Source organism: Alosa pseudoharengus, unplaced genomic scaffold (genome assembly GCF_046254945.1).
Source record: "Alosa pseudoharengus isolate Yale_2024_CS ecotype anadromous, Long Island Sound unplaced genomic scaffold, YU_APseudo_1.1 YU_APseudo_1.1_scf_5, whole genome shotgun sequence".
NCBI lineage: Eukaryota > Metazoa > Chordata > Actinopteri > Clupeiformes > Clupeidae > Alosa > Alosa pseudoharengus.
Window position 1 is genome coordinate 38,821,204 of NW_027468837.1, and position 15,868 is coordinate 38,837,071.

At 44.4% G+C, this 15,868-nt stretch overlaps 1 protein-coding gene across 3 annotated transcripts in view; it reads right to left on the minus strand.

Annotated features, from left to right (window-relative positions):
* ptprga (protein tyrosine phosphatase receptor type Ga) overlaps positions 1–15,409 on the minus strand; it is a 235,713-nt gene extending 220,304 nt beyond the window's left edge. The window contains exons 1-2 of one of the 3 annotated variants that reach the window (XM_076269267.1): positions 15,144–15,409; positions 14,911–15,004 (exon numbers count right to left, since the gene is read on the minus strand). In XM_076269267.1, the coding sequence (XP_076125382.1) occupies positions 14,911–14,998 (88 nt within the window). In that variant the 5' untranslated portion in view covers positions 14,999–15,004; positions 15,144–15,409. Of the gene's footprint in view, positions 1–14,910 lie in introns of all 3 variants that reach the window. The other 2 variants (XM_076269266.1, XM_076269268.1) reach the window with 2 other exon arrangements.
* Between the last annotated feature and the right edge of the window lie 459 nt (positions 15,410–15,868).

The following is a 15,868-nucleotide window of genomic DNA, read 5'->3' on the forward strand; positions in this document are numbered from 1 at the left end:
AAAGAATGACATGAAGAGGTGAGGGACGGAGAGAGAGAGGGAAGGAGAGCGAAAGAAAGAGAGTGGGGAGAGAGTGGAAGAGAGAGAGAGAGAGAGAGAGAGAGAGTGAGTAACAGACTGATAGACAAGGACAGAGGCCCGAATAGACCCGAATGCACGATTATCAAAACTGCTTTGTAAATCCAGAATCATGGTGACTCACAGAAACTGTCTGGGCAGAAGTGCAGAAAGCTTAATATTCTACACAAATGTGTATATGTTATTCACAAAAGGTGTACATACATACAAATGTGTATATGTTATTCACAAAAGGTGTACGCACGCGCACACACACACACGCACGCAGAGCAGTGGTGGTTTCATGAGACGTGCACATTTGCATTCATATGTGTTCAGGATGAAGAAATAACATAAATCACACAGACAAGCTGCATCATTTTCACACCAATTCCCTGCTCTTAAAACTTGCCACAGTGAATCCCCTCCTGCAGCCACGTCAGAAAGCGTCCTCCTGGGCCCGGTCATTTAGCATATGCAGCCACGTCAGAAAGCGTCCTTCTGGGCCCGGTCATTTAGCATATGCAGCCACGTCAGAAAGCGTCCTTCTGGGCCCGGTCATTTAGCATATGCAGCCACGTCAGAAAGCGTCCTCCTGGGCCCGGTCATTTAGAATATGCATCCACGTCAGAAAGAGTCCTCCTGTGCCCGGTCCTTTAGCATATGCAGCCACGTCAGAAAGCGTATACGCGCACATTACTCACGCTACGCCGGGCAAACACTTCCAGGTGTGAGCAGACGAGGTGCAGTCAGTCATTCGTCTGCCCGGCCGCCGGCCCCATCAGAAGTTATATTAATATTTGTGTCAAACCATTTGAGCTGGCCGCCACCTCCATGGATAGCCATTACAAATCCATTTGGGCAACATCATTATCAGTTCAGACTGCAACCAAATCCCATTTGCCCCCCTCCTCCCTGAAAAATTCAATTCCCATCAATAGGTTCATACATCACGGTGCAGCCAGCATTCACTGTTTCATTCTATTACTTTGCCCATTTTTGGAGGGGGAAAAAAGCATTCATAAACACACACTCACACTCTTCTCTCGCTCGCTGTCTGTCTGTCTCTCTCACGCACACGCACACACACACACACACACACACACACACACACACACACACACACACAGAGTAACAAATTTAACACATACATGCATAACGAGAGCTACGTTCCAACACTATGAAGCGGTAACTGAAATCTCTGGCCCTTTCATTTCATGGTGCGCGGAAATGTAAATGAACTTGATGGTATCAGCACTCGAACCCCCCCCCACCCCACCCCCGGGACTTGGTCCCCACTTGATTCCCCCGCACACGTAGCCAGAGGAAATCACCCAGCTTGTCAATCAAAGCGGGCACAGCGGAGATATCCTCCCCGCCCCATTTCAAATAACGTCCCTTTGTATTTTTTTTATTATTATTTTTTTTTGGTGCGGGTCCTGAAAAAGAGGGAGCGTGAGGCTGAGCATGATGGGAACTAATTAAAAAGATTAGAACAGGAGCGCGAGTCACTTACAGCGATAAGGGGGTGACCTACTACTAATGCGCCCCGCCCCGTACATTTCATCCAATTGTCTTCCGTTAGAGTTAGTGCTTTGTTCTTTTTTCCAACCTGTCACTTTACAATGGGAGATCTTTTTGCCCCTCCATCACCAATTAGCAACTCATAACCCCAGATGGACTCCTATTAACACTTAATGCCAATTATGGACAGCCAAGTGAAAATGAAAGCTTTCTAAACTCGGAAGTAATTCCGATCCCATTAGCTTGACTCAGACTAAAAAATATATACATCTACTAATTTTAATAAGATGCTACATTCATACATTCAAATATTTCTTCCCCTTAAGTAATGAATATGGGTTTATAATTTATTTAAAACATATCAAAATCCCACCACCCTACAGCAGTTCAACGTGTTAAAAGTATCCATTGAGTGACACCAGGGAGCAGAAGTCTTTCCACAAGCACTCTAGCTTGGTTTTACATTTGAGGCCTTAGCATTGCTATGGCAGACTTCCAATGCAAACTGTTCCCTTTGTGCTTTGAGTTCATTTGCATTCCCTGCCGACAGCCCACACTGGACACTTGGGGAGAAAAAAAATCAGGTTGGTGTTGATCTGTTTAGTAAAAGGCAGATCATGAAAAACCAAAAGATAAAGATGATCAGTCGAAATTGACAGAGCACACAATCTAAGACAGACAAGTCGCTTAACGATGACATTTGCATGCTTAGACTGATAACTTTGTGTGTGTGTGTGTGTGCGTGTGTCTGTCTGTCTCCACTCAGCTGAGTTGAGACTGCACAGATTATCAAACATTTTCTCAGAGCAGACAAAGGGAATGCATTCACTGAGGACAGGGGTCACGCAAACACACACACACACACACACACACACACACACACACACACACACACACACACACACCCCACAATCCCAGAATTCCATACTTTGGACAAATGATGAAAAGCATTACGGGTAAATCCATGTCCCTACAAGAGCACAGGCTTCAGCCGCCTCATCAGGATGTATGTTCATATTTATAGAATGTGACTTTGACTTACACCCTTACAGTTAACTGGCCTTCTGTGCCTGAACATGAGACACACACACACACACAGACACACACACACACACACACACACACACACACAGACACACACAGACACACACACAAGTGTGATGACCGCACTGTGACCGAGATGGCTGAGAGATGTCAGACAAGCAGGGACTGCTACACTGTAATAATGCCATCACCAAAAGTGACCAAAAAAAAAATCCCAGGCTGTAGCTCTGAAGAACAACAACACTGATTTGTTTTGCCTTCCATTACCTACAACAATAGCAAACAACACCAACAACGACCAAAACAAAAACTTGTGGGTCCCAACTGCCTGGTGTGAACACCCTCATCCATTGAGAAGACTCTCGCTTTCACTAATCACGACAAAAGAAAATGGATTAAATGAGATGAAAGGGTGAGATAACAACGTATTTTCATTCTTTATCAAGAAAACTGGTCGATTCACAGAACCCCTGATAACAGCGCCTGGAAAGTCATTTTATATCAAAACGTAATGTTAGTGAAATCCAGTCCTAAAGTGAGACCTTGATTTGTGCCCCCCCGCGCACCCCCCCCCCCCCCCCCATTTCCGAAATAACACTGGACTGCAGAGAAGTGAGTGAAATGATCCAAAGAGCTATTCTACCACGCTGGGCTGCACCCCCTCAATGATTAATAATTAAATCATTCTGTTCGTGGGCAAGCTAATCTTCCACACCCTGCTCTCATTCTCTCATTTCTTCTCTCTCCCGTCCTAAATGGTGAATCTTATAAAACCCCAAGGGTGACTCTGCCCCAAAAGGCACTTCCCCCTCCCCCTCCCCCTTCTTTGCTGTTAAAAGTAAAATATAGGGTTGTGGACAATTAGAAAAACAGTACAAGATATAAAAAAACAGGAAAGGATGAAATTAAGCCCTTTAACTGGGGAAATACCACTTCCTGGTTGGTGCTACTTTCTCCTGATCTCATAGCCCTACTTTTTTGTGATGCTGTGTCAGTCCTGCTATAAAAAAGTGTTTGAATACCGTATGTAAAGACCAGGCTGGAGACATGGGATAAGCAACGTGGGGAATATTCATAAATTAAAATCACACTACATGCACTACTAAAAAGACATTCCAATACATTCTGCTGTCAAAGTAACAGAACTCCAAAAAAACCTTTACTGTGAAAAAATGCAAATAATGTTTTCCCCCCAGGTAAAATCTGCTGCTGCAGAACTTCTGACATTTTTCACTTTACACTGTCAAAAGAAAATAATGCATCTTCACAGCGTTCCACTCAAAATAACACACACATTTTCACACACAGCCAAAGTTCCACTCAAAATAACACACACATTTTCACACAGAGCCAAAGACGCATTCTGCAGGGCAAACAGAGCAGCATAAAAAACGGAGTGAAAAAATCAGCATCACATAGGGCTCAGCTTTCTGTGCGGCTCGTTTTCCCATGGTGTATTCCTAGGTAATAAGGTCATAGAATCTCATTACTGCCAAGGTTTGAGAGTTTTATATTATCATTTGGCTGCCAGCACAACCCGGAGCGGAAATGTAATGATATTTTGTTAGCAGCCATCTGCCGCGCGGCCCAAAACACTTCCCCTGCAACACAATAGCTCTTTCTGTGTGCGGCCGCGTGTGGGGCCCGGCTCCGCGGCCGGGTACAGTACACGTACACACTGGTCCCCACAGCACGCCCACCACAGGGGACACACACACAAAACAGCTGCCTGGAGCAGACCACATAATCCCCTGCCAGGCAGCAGCGCGGAGCTGGGATTCCCAAATAAAGCTTTGCCCGACTTTGTGCAACTTTGGCGTGCACAAACGTCGACAAAGACGACGGCGACAGTGCCACTGATTTTTTTTTTTTTAAGCCCACGCATATTTGAGCCGGGAATATCTAAACATGCCCATGTCGAGACAAAGTGTGAAAAAGTGCTTGTGGCAAGGGCTTCCAATGCGTGACCACTGAAGGCCTGCAAGTGGACGAGGGAGGAGGGGAGGCAGTGAGGATGGTGGCTGAGGGGTGTGGGGGGTAACTGTCTCTCTCGCTCTTTGTTAATTTTAGGTAATAGGCCCTGGAGTCATCTCGAAGCTGGAGCCTCATTCGCGTTTAATGGTAATTAGATTTTCTTTTCTGGATCGTTCCGTGAATGCTTGTCAACATGCTGTCACAGTGGACATCCATGAAGTGACACCGCCTGAAAGCCATTTTTTTGGCGTCGCACCAACGTGCCGAGGGGCCGAAGTGAATCAGGATTTCCTATTTGAGACACAAGCGAGAAAACACATCGGTGGACCCATTTCATGCAAACTACATTTCTCCTGGGGGAGAATATGTGATAAAACCACATCACAATTCACGACAGTTGAATGGCTTAGATTTGTCATTTTTAGGCAGTAATGTTCAAATATCATTCCTACATCATCTGCCTGCACAGGGCTTGAAAACACTCCATAACTAAACAGGCATTCAGAGAGCAGAGACCTCCTGCAAGGCCACAGAGCTCTGTGTACCTATTTGTGAATCAACCAAAAGTCCATTCAATCTTATGGAAATATTTGACCTATGTGTTGTGAAACTTCAGTCTGGAGTGTGCATGTAGCTTACTTGGGAAAATTTGAACTTTTGCGGTGGATTTCAGATAAACCGTATACACTGGGTTCCAGGCAGTTGCTTTAGCATTGGAAAATCAATTAGCTAACAGGCCAGAAACTCCAGTTGCTTCACAGTTGGCAGCTAAATTGTGTAAGCTAAAATAAGCACATTGTGAATTTCAAAGTGAAAGGGGTTAGATGTTTTGAAGACAGAATTTGTGTATCAACAGAATTTGCAGATATCTGCGTCTAGTTCCCTTTTATTAATAATCTCAGGAACAACACTTTTTGGTAATCCATTTGATAGGAAAACTCTCTCAAATTCTACCTTCAATGTCTTAATGACACTGACAAGCCATTTTAGAAACTCAGAAGACACTTTAGTTGGGTGTGACTGTCTGTAAAGAAATGCACTTCCTTCATGCACTTCCTTCCTTGTACAAGACAGTAAATCGTGTTAATTATTCAGAGTTACTGTTACCATTCAAAGGCGGCACGAATACCATATCTTGCAAAAGTAGCAAAAGCAGGTTTGACGAGAGTATGAAAGGATAGCAACATGCATACCCCCCCCCATCAAACTCCAATCCTATGGGCAGCACCTCCTCAATCCTATGGGCAGCACCTCCTCAATCCTATGGGCAGCACCTCCTCAACCCTCGTCATCACCCGAGTGGACTCCCACCTGACGCATCAGTGAGATGTCTGCAGGGGCCTCAGCACCTTGCTGTATCACTCCATACCACGCTTGGATGCTTTCCATTCTATTTCCCCTGTGGGTCATCCATCGCCACCCCATACCCCCCCACCCCCCGAGACACCACCTCCACCCACCCCATCCCCCCTGACAGCAGATCTCTAGCGGAGCCTGGAGGTGATTAACTGGAGAAAGATGGCTGCGGCGTCAGTGTAAATCCAAAGGGGTTTCAGGTGGAACACGGCCGCTGTCTGCAGATGAGGAATGGAGAGCAGGCCTGGCCAAGTCCTTCCTGGAAATGCTCAGCTCTCTCACCAGCCACTTTAGAAGGAGGCCCTAGTGTGTGTGTGTGTGTGTGGTTGTGTGTGTGTGTGTGTGGTTGTGTGTGTGTGCGTGTGTGGTGTGTGTGTGTGTGTATGTATGTGTGTGCATGTTGTGTGTGTATGTGTGTTGTGTGTGCGTGTGTGTGTATGTGCGTTTGTGTGTTGTGTGTGCGTTTGTGTGTTGTGTGTGCGTGTGTGTGTTGTGTATGCGTGTGTGTGTTGTGTATGCGTGTGTGTGTGTTGTGTATGCGTGTGTGTGTGTATGTTGTGTGTGTATGTATGTTTGTGTGTTGTGTGTGTATGTGTGTGTGTTGTGTGTGCGTGTGTGTGTATGTGTGTTTGTGTGTTGTGTGTGAGAGAGAGAGAGAGAGAGAGAGAGAGAGAGAGAGAGAGAGAGAGAGAGAGAGAGAGAGAGAGAGAGAGAGAGAGAGAGAGAGAGAGAGAGAGAGAGAGAGGAGAGCGGGGAGGGTTTTGAGGAGTGCAGGAGGACAGGAGTTGAGAGAGTGGAAAGTCCAGGGCCTCCAGGGTGAAATCTGGGCTGGCCCATCTGTTGAACATCTGGCTCGAGGAGAGAAACTCCTTCCTGTCTCGTCCTGTCAGTCCGGAAGTCTTAAATTTAGAAGGCGACCCGTACGGCGTGGGCCAGGCACGGCAGTCAACGCTATGATTGGATACGTTAAAAAACAGGTTGGACGGGGTCAGCTCACTCCAGAGCACTCCCCTATCAGTGCTAGTCAGGCTAGAGTGAACCATCAGCGGGGCAGACCAGCCAGAAAGGCTATCACAGTTGTCAAGCTAAACAGAAATGAAAAAGAATATCTACTCTGGAATTGATTTCATGGCTGTACATTTGAAAACACCATGCCTGTCTTTGAGCTTAGTGTCAGCTCTATTCCCCGACTCAGTGATTGTTCCTAATGCCCACAAAGAGAGAGCGCACTGATTGCACAGAATGGAGTAAAGGCAGACAACAAAGCAGAGAGAGAGAGAGAGAGAGAGAGAGAGAGAGAGAGAGAGAGAGAGAGAGAGAGAGAGAGAGAGAGAGAGAGTGAGACACACACAAAGAAAGGGAGAAGAGGAGAAAAAGAAAATGTTTACACTTTTAGTGACTTCTCAAAATGAGATGCCTTCATTCATCTTCACTCCTCGTCTTTGTCTCCGCCTGCCCACACTCTGCCCGCACCCTGCCCGCACCCTGCCCACACTCACCCTGCCCGCACCCTGCCCACACCCTGCCCACACTCACCCTGCCCGCACCCTGCCCACACCCTGCCCACACTCACCCTGCCCGCACCCTGCCCACACCCTGCCCACACTCACCCTGCCCGCATCCTGCCCACACCCTGCCCACACTCACCCTGCCCGCACCCTGCCCACACCCTGCCCACACTCACCCTGCCCACACTCACTCTGCCCGCACTCACCCTGCCCGCACCCTGCCCGCACTCCAACTGATCTCAAGCTAGCTTGTTAAGCGGAGGTCTTTTCAGGTGTGATTGAAAGTGGACCCCTCATTCCGACGAGCCATTCAGACCCTCAATAATCGTTGTGCAAAATGTCTCTCCCAGGGAAAATAGAGGGCCTGGGAATACATTTGCATAGCATCAGCACAAGCTCAGTCCGTGTGCCCTTCCCATGAATAAAACAAACATTTAATAAAACAAAAGAACAGCGTTGATGGCGGTAGTCATGGAATTACACACACTGGTCGGAGGTGCGCTGAAACAAGAGTCGAAAATGCTAAAATGTCATGAGGAAATGCCACAATATTTAAATAATTTGACACGTAATGAGGCTTGCATGGGAGGTGGCGAGGAGGCTAACAGAGTTAAAGCAGAAAACGCACTTCTATTAGCTACCGGTTACATGTCAAAAAATCAATATGGTGCCTATTAAAAACCTGAGCTGCGCACTGTGCTGCCGCACTGATAAAGAACCCCAGTTGTTTCATTTTGAAATTTACTTCATTTATTTCCCCAGGTATGTTACTCAGAGAGAGCCGTCGGCATACACAGCTCTGCATAACAAAAAGAAAAAACACAGCATATCTCTAAAGGGAATTACAGCTAATACATTTCATGACATAGGTAATGAAAAACATGACCTGCATTAATTGTCCCGAGGATACATTTATTTTTCTTCTTTTCTAAACGCCTTTGATAAGGACCCAACACAATCATTTGCTGTCTCTCTCGGCAGCCAGAGAGGATGCAGTGAAAGTGAGCCAGGACCAACCAACTCCTGTTGCCTCAACTGGAAGAGAGATGTCACATAATCTATTAGGGGTAAAAAGCCATTGCTTGACAAATTCTGCACAGTTCAATTCTGAAAGATTTGTGCTGCTGGGGCAGATTACTCAGGGCAGGCCCTGATCATCATCACACATTTCCAGCGGAGATTCAATCGGCGGATGACTGATTATTGCACGGATATCTGGAGAGCACAACACAAAATGCCAATTCAGGAGCAGCAAGTAGAAAAGGGAGGGAGGAAAAAAAGAAAGAAAGAAAGAAAGAAAGGACAAAAGAATGAAAAAAAAAAGAGAGAGAGAAAGAAAGAAATAAAGAAAGAAAATACAGGGCAGTGGTTTAAGCAGCCTCTCCAAAAGTAAGACAAATTGGCCTATGCAGTGGACAGTGGACTCCTCAGCCCATGTCCCAATCTCTCTGTGGAGGAAGCCAGCATCTCCCAAGCATTAAAGTGGAAAAACCAACGCCACTGCGAGAATTTAATGAGGAGGAGTGCGCTCTCTGGCCTGTCTCTGCCTCTGTGACGGAACACTTCTTGGCATGTGGTTATTCACCCCCCCCCCCCCCCCGCCCCTTCACCAAGAGAACACGTGTCCCCACTATCAAGCCAATAACCAGTCCGGTACACTCAGCTGGCCTAATGCAACACCATAATGCATTATGTCTGTGAAAAATAGCATACAGAATATCAGTGACCACATTTCCAAGAAATGCTTTACAAAGCCCCCTTCTCCCGACTAAACAAATACCTCAGGGCAGCAATTTCTGAGAAACGGTGGTGACGAATGGTAAGTGTCTAATAGTTTCTCCTCTTTCAGTCTCTTTTTCTGTGTTCGCGATTCCGTTGGGAAGTGAACCCGTCACTGCCAAAGGAGCCTGACGGGGCGCGAGAATGACATTAACCGAACAAGAAGAGACGAAAGAAAGCTCTTTAGAGCTCTCATCATCTGGAAGAGAGAAAAAAAAGGGCAACTGGAGCAGCAACTTCTTCCAAAAGTGAGGGATGGACTGTTTATCTGGCAGCTACACAGCACCATGTTAGTGAGGGATGGACTGTTTATCTGGCAGCTACACAGCACCATGTTAGTGAGGTCACTGACAGGAGTAGATTTAAGCACTGCGAGTCCAAATGTGAAGTGTGTGGAGAGAAAAAAAAAAAAAGGTATCGCTGCAGGTTCTTGTAAATATTTGATCAAGGTACAAATCATCGGCAGGCGGAAGATTGGAGAGGGCCAACTTTGTTTTGGAAAGTGCCTCAACGAAGAAATAAAACAGGCCCCTGAATCGATGAAGGTGGTGAAAAGAAAAATGAATTTAAGAAGCAGGTAGGGGCTCCAGCTAGGGTAGAAATAGTGATGGATGAAGTTTAGCACTCTTTTACAAAGGCTCTGATTGAGTGCTTTTACAGAGACTGAATTAATGCCACTGCTAATCTAGAGTAAGCACGCAACACAGCGTAGTCAGCAGCAGGGCCTAGCAACTCAGGGATTTTGCTCCATTTTGTTCTTCTCATATATCACACATGAAATAAAAAGAAAAAAACCCAACGCTTTTCTAATCCCACACCCTCTAGTGGTCGATACACTACTGCCTTGTATTGCTGGTGAAAAAGAGAGCAAAAAACAAGTGGCTTGTCAAACAGTATGATAGATTTTTTTTGCATATTTGAACATACAGCAGATTACTTGTGCATTTTTTGAGATTGACATTGTTCTACTTCTAAGGGACAGTATGGTCTCGGTTTTGTAATTAAAATAACTTTAAAATCATCTAAAACCCACATGAAAAGGTTCCAGAACACAATATACTTTCACCAGTCTTTTTTTCTCTGCAATACAGGAAACACTTAAGAAAATGTTGTCAAAGAAAATAAAAACAAGTTCTCATGCCATTTCTGAAGAGCAGCTAAATGGCTAGTGAGAGTGTGAAACTATGACAACAGGCAGAGCTTTGTGAAGAGGAGGCAGAGAGGGTCCGCTGATGAGACCGGGATGCTAAATCAGTTTCCCCAGATACGGCTTTTAACGTTCGGGGATGAGGCACTATGAACCAATAATTAATGTAGACCCTCATATTCTTTATAACTCTAGCTCTTTACAACTCTCCACTAATTATGACCTCAGAGAGAGAGGGGGGAAAGGGCTTGGGGAAAAAACACAGAATTATCAAGGTACCTCCCTCATAGCCATACAGTTCCAATCCTAACTTCAATACCGAATGGAAATCTTTTAAGCACTTTAAGCACATCTAAAGCCAAGCACCGGGAGTAATAACAGAAACATGGTGAAATCTCTGGGGGGAAAAAAAAAAACTAAAGGTTTATGCAAATGCTGACCCAAACCACCACACATGGGAAGCTTACTGTTTGTACTAAGTCTGAAATGAAGCATTTTGGCAAAGTGTGTTTGACAAATCTTCATCATAATTCAACAATGCATCAATGTCTATGTAAAACAAACTGTGGCTCCACTAAATGTGATTAAATATTGCCTGTCAATACTGCATGAACATGCGGATCTTTCCATCTGTCTCCACACATACACGGCGCTCACAGGCGCTTAATGCAGCGCTGGAGACACATCTCGTTCACTTTACATGGGCTTACGTCATCCGATGCCGAAGGGAATTGTTGTTCCGTTGGGTATCTTTTTAAAGTAAATAGCTAGTACACAAACCTGGCAATCCTGGTGCCATACTGCACCTCCCTGCAGCAATAGAAGAGGTCTATCAGTGACCTTCTTTAGTACATACGCTCCCAGAAATAGTCATGCTCAACAACAACAACAGCATCATCAAATATGACGACAGACAAGGACTTCTGTCTGTGCCTAATGGCTACCAGACTTTTATACAGCATTAAGAGTTTCTAAAAGCTGCAATTAAGGAATGTCTTCCTCCATACTTGACCAGGCATAATAGAAGCCCTGCATCTAACAGCATGATGGCTGCCTCTCACACAGAGAGAAGGGCAGAGCAGGAAGCACGCTAACTAAAGCAAGGCTTATGAGGAAGAGCCAAATCCAGTCCACCCGAAAAGAAACAAGCTTTTTTCTTTTCCTAAGGAGAGCAGACTGGGCCTCGGGCACAATTAGAAAAGCTCCAGGAGAATGATAGGAAACTCCCACCCTTCCGCGGCCACATAATTCAGACAGTCCTGATTGGGACAATGAGCTGGAACAATGGTCAGCCCCGGACTCTGAATGCCGTTATTTTCTGGCTTTTTCATCATACAGGAAGGCGGTGATATACATGTACATACAGCATTTTTTTTTTTTTGGGGGGGGGCGCATGTTGCGAGTTTGCTGTTTTCTGGACATTCGGGCGCCTGGCAATGTAAACAGCATGTTTTCTTAAGAGTGACACAGCCCTGCAGTAAATCGCTAGGCAACCGCTGCCCGCCAGCAATCCACGCGGTTAACTGTCCGCGTCCCACCATATCTTTTAATCAATCTATTAGAGGAGCTCGGAGACGATGACAGCCTGTGTGACTGATAAAGTGACCTGGCGGACATTATAGCTGTTTTGGTGCCTCAGTAAGACGGATAATAGCCAGTGCTGAGAAAGATGATGATGATAATAATGTTGTCACAGAGGCCAAGAGAACACACAATCCTCCCTAAATGTCAAACTTGGGTATCACCCACCAGGGAGAGAGAGATTTAAGTGTCAGTTCAGAGAGGAAGAGGGCACTTCAGTAATATTCTTCTGCTAAACAGAGAAAGAAAAGGCACACAATCGGCCCACAATGACTTTGTTATTATTTGCCTGTCTGGAATTTTTTATCTTTATCTTTATCTTTATCTTTATTTTGATTTCATATGTTGGTTGCAGTTTAGTTATAAACCTGCAACTGAAAGCCCAAAACCTCGTATCACACGTGGAAGACAGAATATGGTCTTTCAGCACCACAAACTGCCCGAGCCTTCACTAAGGTCAGAGATGGCCAGTGGTATGAGACACCCCAGGGTGATATTCAGCACTTTTTTAGATTGCCAACAGATGTTTTTTTTTTTTTCCTTTTTCATTGCAGACTCAGCAGACTGGCCATTATCGGATGCGGCAGAGTGAGGGGTGTGGAGACACGTCTCTCATATGAGCATAGCGGGAATAAATATACTCAAACTGTTCTCCATTTTCTGCGACGTTGCGTCTCTGGCTGTTTCTGTGAAACACTGAATCCTGCTAAATTAACCTTTCAGCAGAACAAAATACAGCGAGTCAGTCATAGAGGCTGTTAAAGAAAATGGGGGGGGGGGGGGGGAGAACAGAGTATATCTTCACCCTACCCTGCCCACCTCATCACTGACTTACACTAAAGTGCCTGCGGACAGCCTCATACTGAGAAGGGAAGCTATTATCAGGAGAGAGAGAGAGAAAGAAACAAAAGAAAGAAAGGAAGAGACTACATGGACAAATATGCAAGAAACAGATGAAGAAAGATGGAAGTACATCAATATGTCTGAGTCCTTGTGAGGTGTACTTGGCTCTTGTCCTTTGGTGGCGACGTCTAGTGCACGGTGCACTCCTCAGACCCTCTAATGGAATCAAAGCCAGCTTGCACACTGACATTTTGGAGCTTGCAGACAGTCTTGCCAAGAGAATAGTTCCAGCTTTCAACTCCTCTGTTACATCTTGTCTAAAACTCACACGACACGGGCCAAAATAGGAGGCTACAAACACTGTTTAAAGAGGGTGAAGTTCAGTGCAAAGTTTCTGTAGAGGGGTTGTCACAAGGATTGGTTTTACAGAACTTTTCTTCAACATCCATCTTATCTATCATCGTATATGTCAGTACGAGTTAGCGTGTATGTGGAGAGTCAATTGTTTACAAAAAGATTTGTAATTTTATGAGTGAAAAAGAGATGTTAATGCGGTGTCCATTAGTGGTGAGCTGTTTTTTCTATACATACTTCTAGCACCATGAAAGCAAGGACCGATGCGATGGGAATTTTATTACAACATGCAGAAAGAGGAAAATGAGATGCGACTTTGATTAGATTTAACTATAAAAAAATAACCCATAACTGGGTCAGCACTGTTTATGCAAACTGGATAAGAAGAAAACAATCCATGCATATTGATGTTTGTTTTGAAAGGAATTATAACATCTTGCCTACATCTCATTCATCTGCGTAGTTACATCAGTATACTGATTTAAACTTATCGGACAAAATCCCTGAGGCAAAAGTGATACTTTCACTACCTTCATACCCTGCAAACAATACCCTTTTCTGTAAGAGGTAAGAGGCAAAAAAGTGCTTCAGGTAATTAACTAAACCTATGTGGCCTTTATATTATTTCCTGTATGACCCCAATTTCTGAAAACTGAATTTTTCATATACTGTAGAAACTATGGAAACTAGAACCCAACCCTTTCTGGATTTTAACTATTCTATTAAGAAGGAATGATGCAATTGTGAATATCCACGTCAACCCATCATGGACAAGTACACCGAAGAGAAAATGTATTTGCATCAGCCGGATCTATGAGCCCTTTTGAGTCGGTGGTGATGATTGTACCCTACACTTCTTGGATTGCTTGTCATCACAATCAAACAGTAAAAAAGGCTGATGGATCTTATTCAAGGTCATTCCTGATAATAAAAAATAAGCAGAAATTCTGCTTAGACATCTTCAGTCTTTAGGGTGTCGAAAAACGGAATGTGTCATTGATTAGTGATTACAGACATGCGTTTAAATGATATGATTTAGTCGAACTGTCTGTGGATAGCCGATTAGTCTCAATCACCAGCGCTAGAAAGGCGCTACATTTTAAAATGTTTTGCTAATAGACCTCTCCTTCTCTCGCCGTCAAGAATGGTCATACTTAGAACGATCCGAGGCATGCACATTCACCACGGTATTTAAGATCAACTTGCAGCCGACGCAGACGCAAATTCCGTCCTCTTTTGCGTAAATGCGCGGTTTCGCAGAATGTTAATGCAAATGATGAATGCAAATAATGGACAGAAACAACGCATTTTGACATCGCAGTCGTTCTAATTTATAACACAAGTTACACTGTGTGTGTCTTCGCCGCTTCAGTTATAGCCCACGACACACATCCCCGTAAAATAACGGTTTTGTTATGGATTCCGTGGTGTTATGTATCAATCAAAGGTTATTTCTTATTAAACTGCAAGATGGCAACATTGTTGCAAGATCAGGTTGGAGTCCATAAAACCAGTCCGATAAATTAATATCCAGGTAGAAAGACAAAGCAAACACTAACAGTCAGGGTGTCGATTACAAATGGGTTGTGTCAAAATATGCATGCGTAATAAATACATATGGGGGAAATATTTGTGTACATTTAATGGCGTATTCATTTCGGATTGTCGGTTTATGATCACTCCAAACGTAATTTTCGGACGTCATGCGCTAATGAACTGAAGAATTTAATTTCACAAACTTACCGGGATGACAGACGGCCCAGCAGAACACGAAGGCTGACAAAATCAGAGACAAGATCCAGCAACAACACGATTGCAGTAGCCTCCGCATGTCACTCTGCACATGGAGAGCAACCAATAAATAAGGCAACTGTTGACTGAATAGTCTGTAAAATAAACAAAAACTTGCCCAGACGATGAAATTCACCAAAAAACCTTCAGCGCAAAGGTGGCGCCCAGACAGACAAACTTCTTACTTCTAAAACGAGTGGATTCTGCTTAGAGAAATCTGTCGAAGTACGAACGGCCAGGAAACAGTTTTTTTCTGTCTCAAAATCTCTTAAACAGCTCAGTACTCTCCGAAATACTCATGACGGGAGAAATGTAGTACTATTCCGATTCAGTTCTTTTGTCGAAGAAGGTGGAAATAGCGTATATTTTGATGGTAGACGTCCGTGCAGCGCGAGGCTGCAGCAGTTCAAGCGAAAACAGAGAGATAATAGTTGGAGCGGTGCTGGAAGCTTTCCATTCCTCCATCCAGGAAGTAGCGTGTGAGCCCAAGTCTGGCAGAGACTTTAAAACAGGCTGGGGAGAAAAAGGCGAGGGAGAGAGGGAAGACTGCACACTCCTCCGGATCCTAGCGCCGAGGAGTAGGTTACTGATGAGATCCAAAGTGTCCGTTTCCATCAGACTCATGCCCTGTTCATCCTATTTCCCGAATTAAAAAGATCTGAAAGATAATGTTATGCGTTAGGCAAAGACCAAGGCAGCTAGCATATGAAATATTGAATTTCTAGAAAAGGGAAAATTCTAGAAAATTATTTAGAGAAAATTCATAAGAACATCTCAGCTTGTCTGTGTAGGCTATTGGCACACCCAAAAATAACATATTTTTTAATTATGTTTGTTCAATTATGGCTGCATTATGTTACCTCTATGTTAAGTTGCCAGTAATCGTGTAATTAAAATGTGTTGATACAAA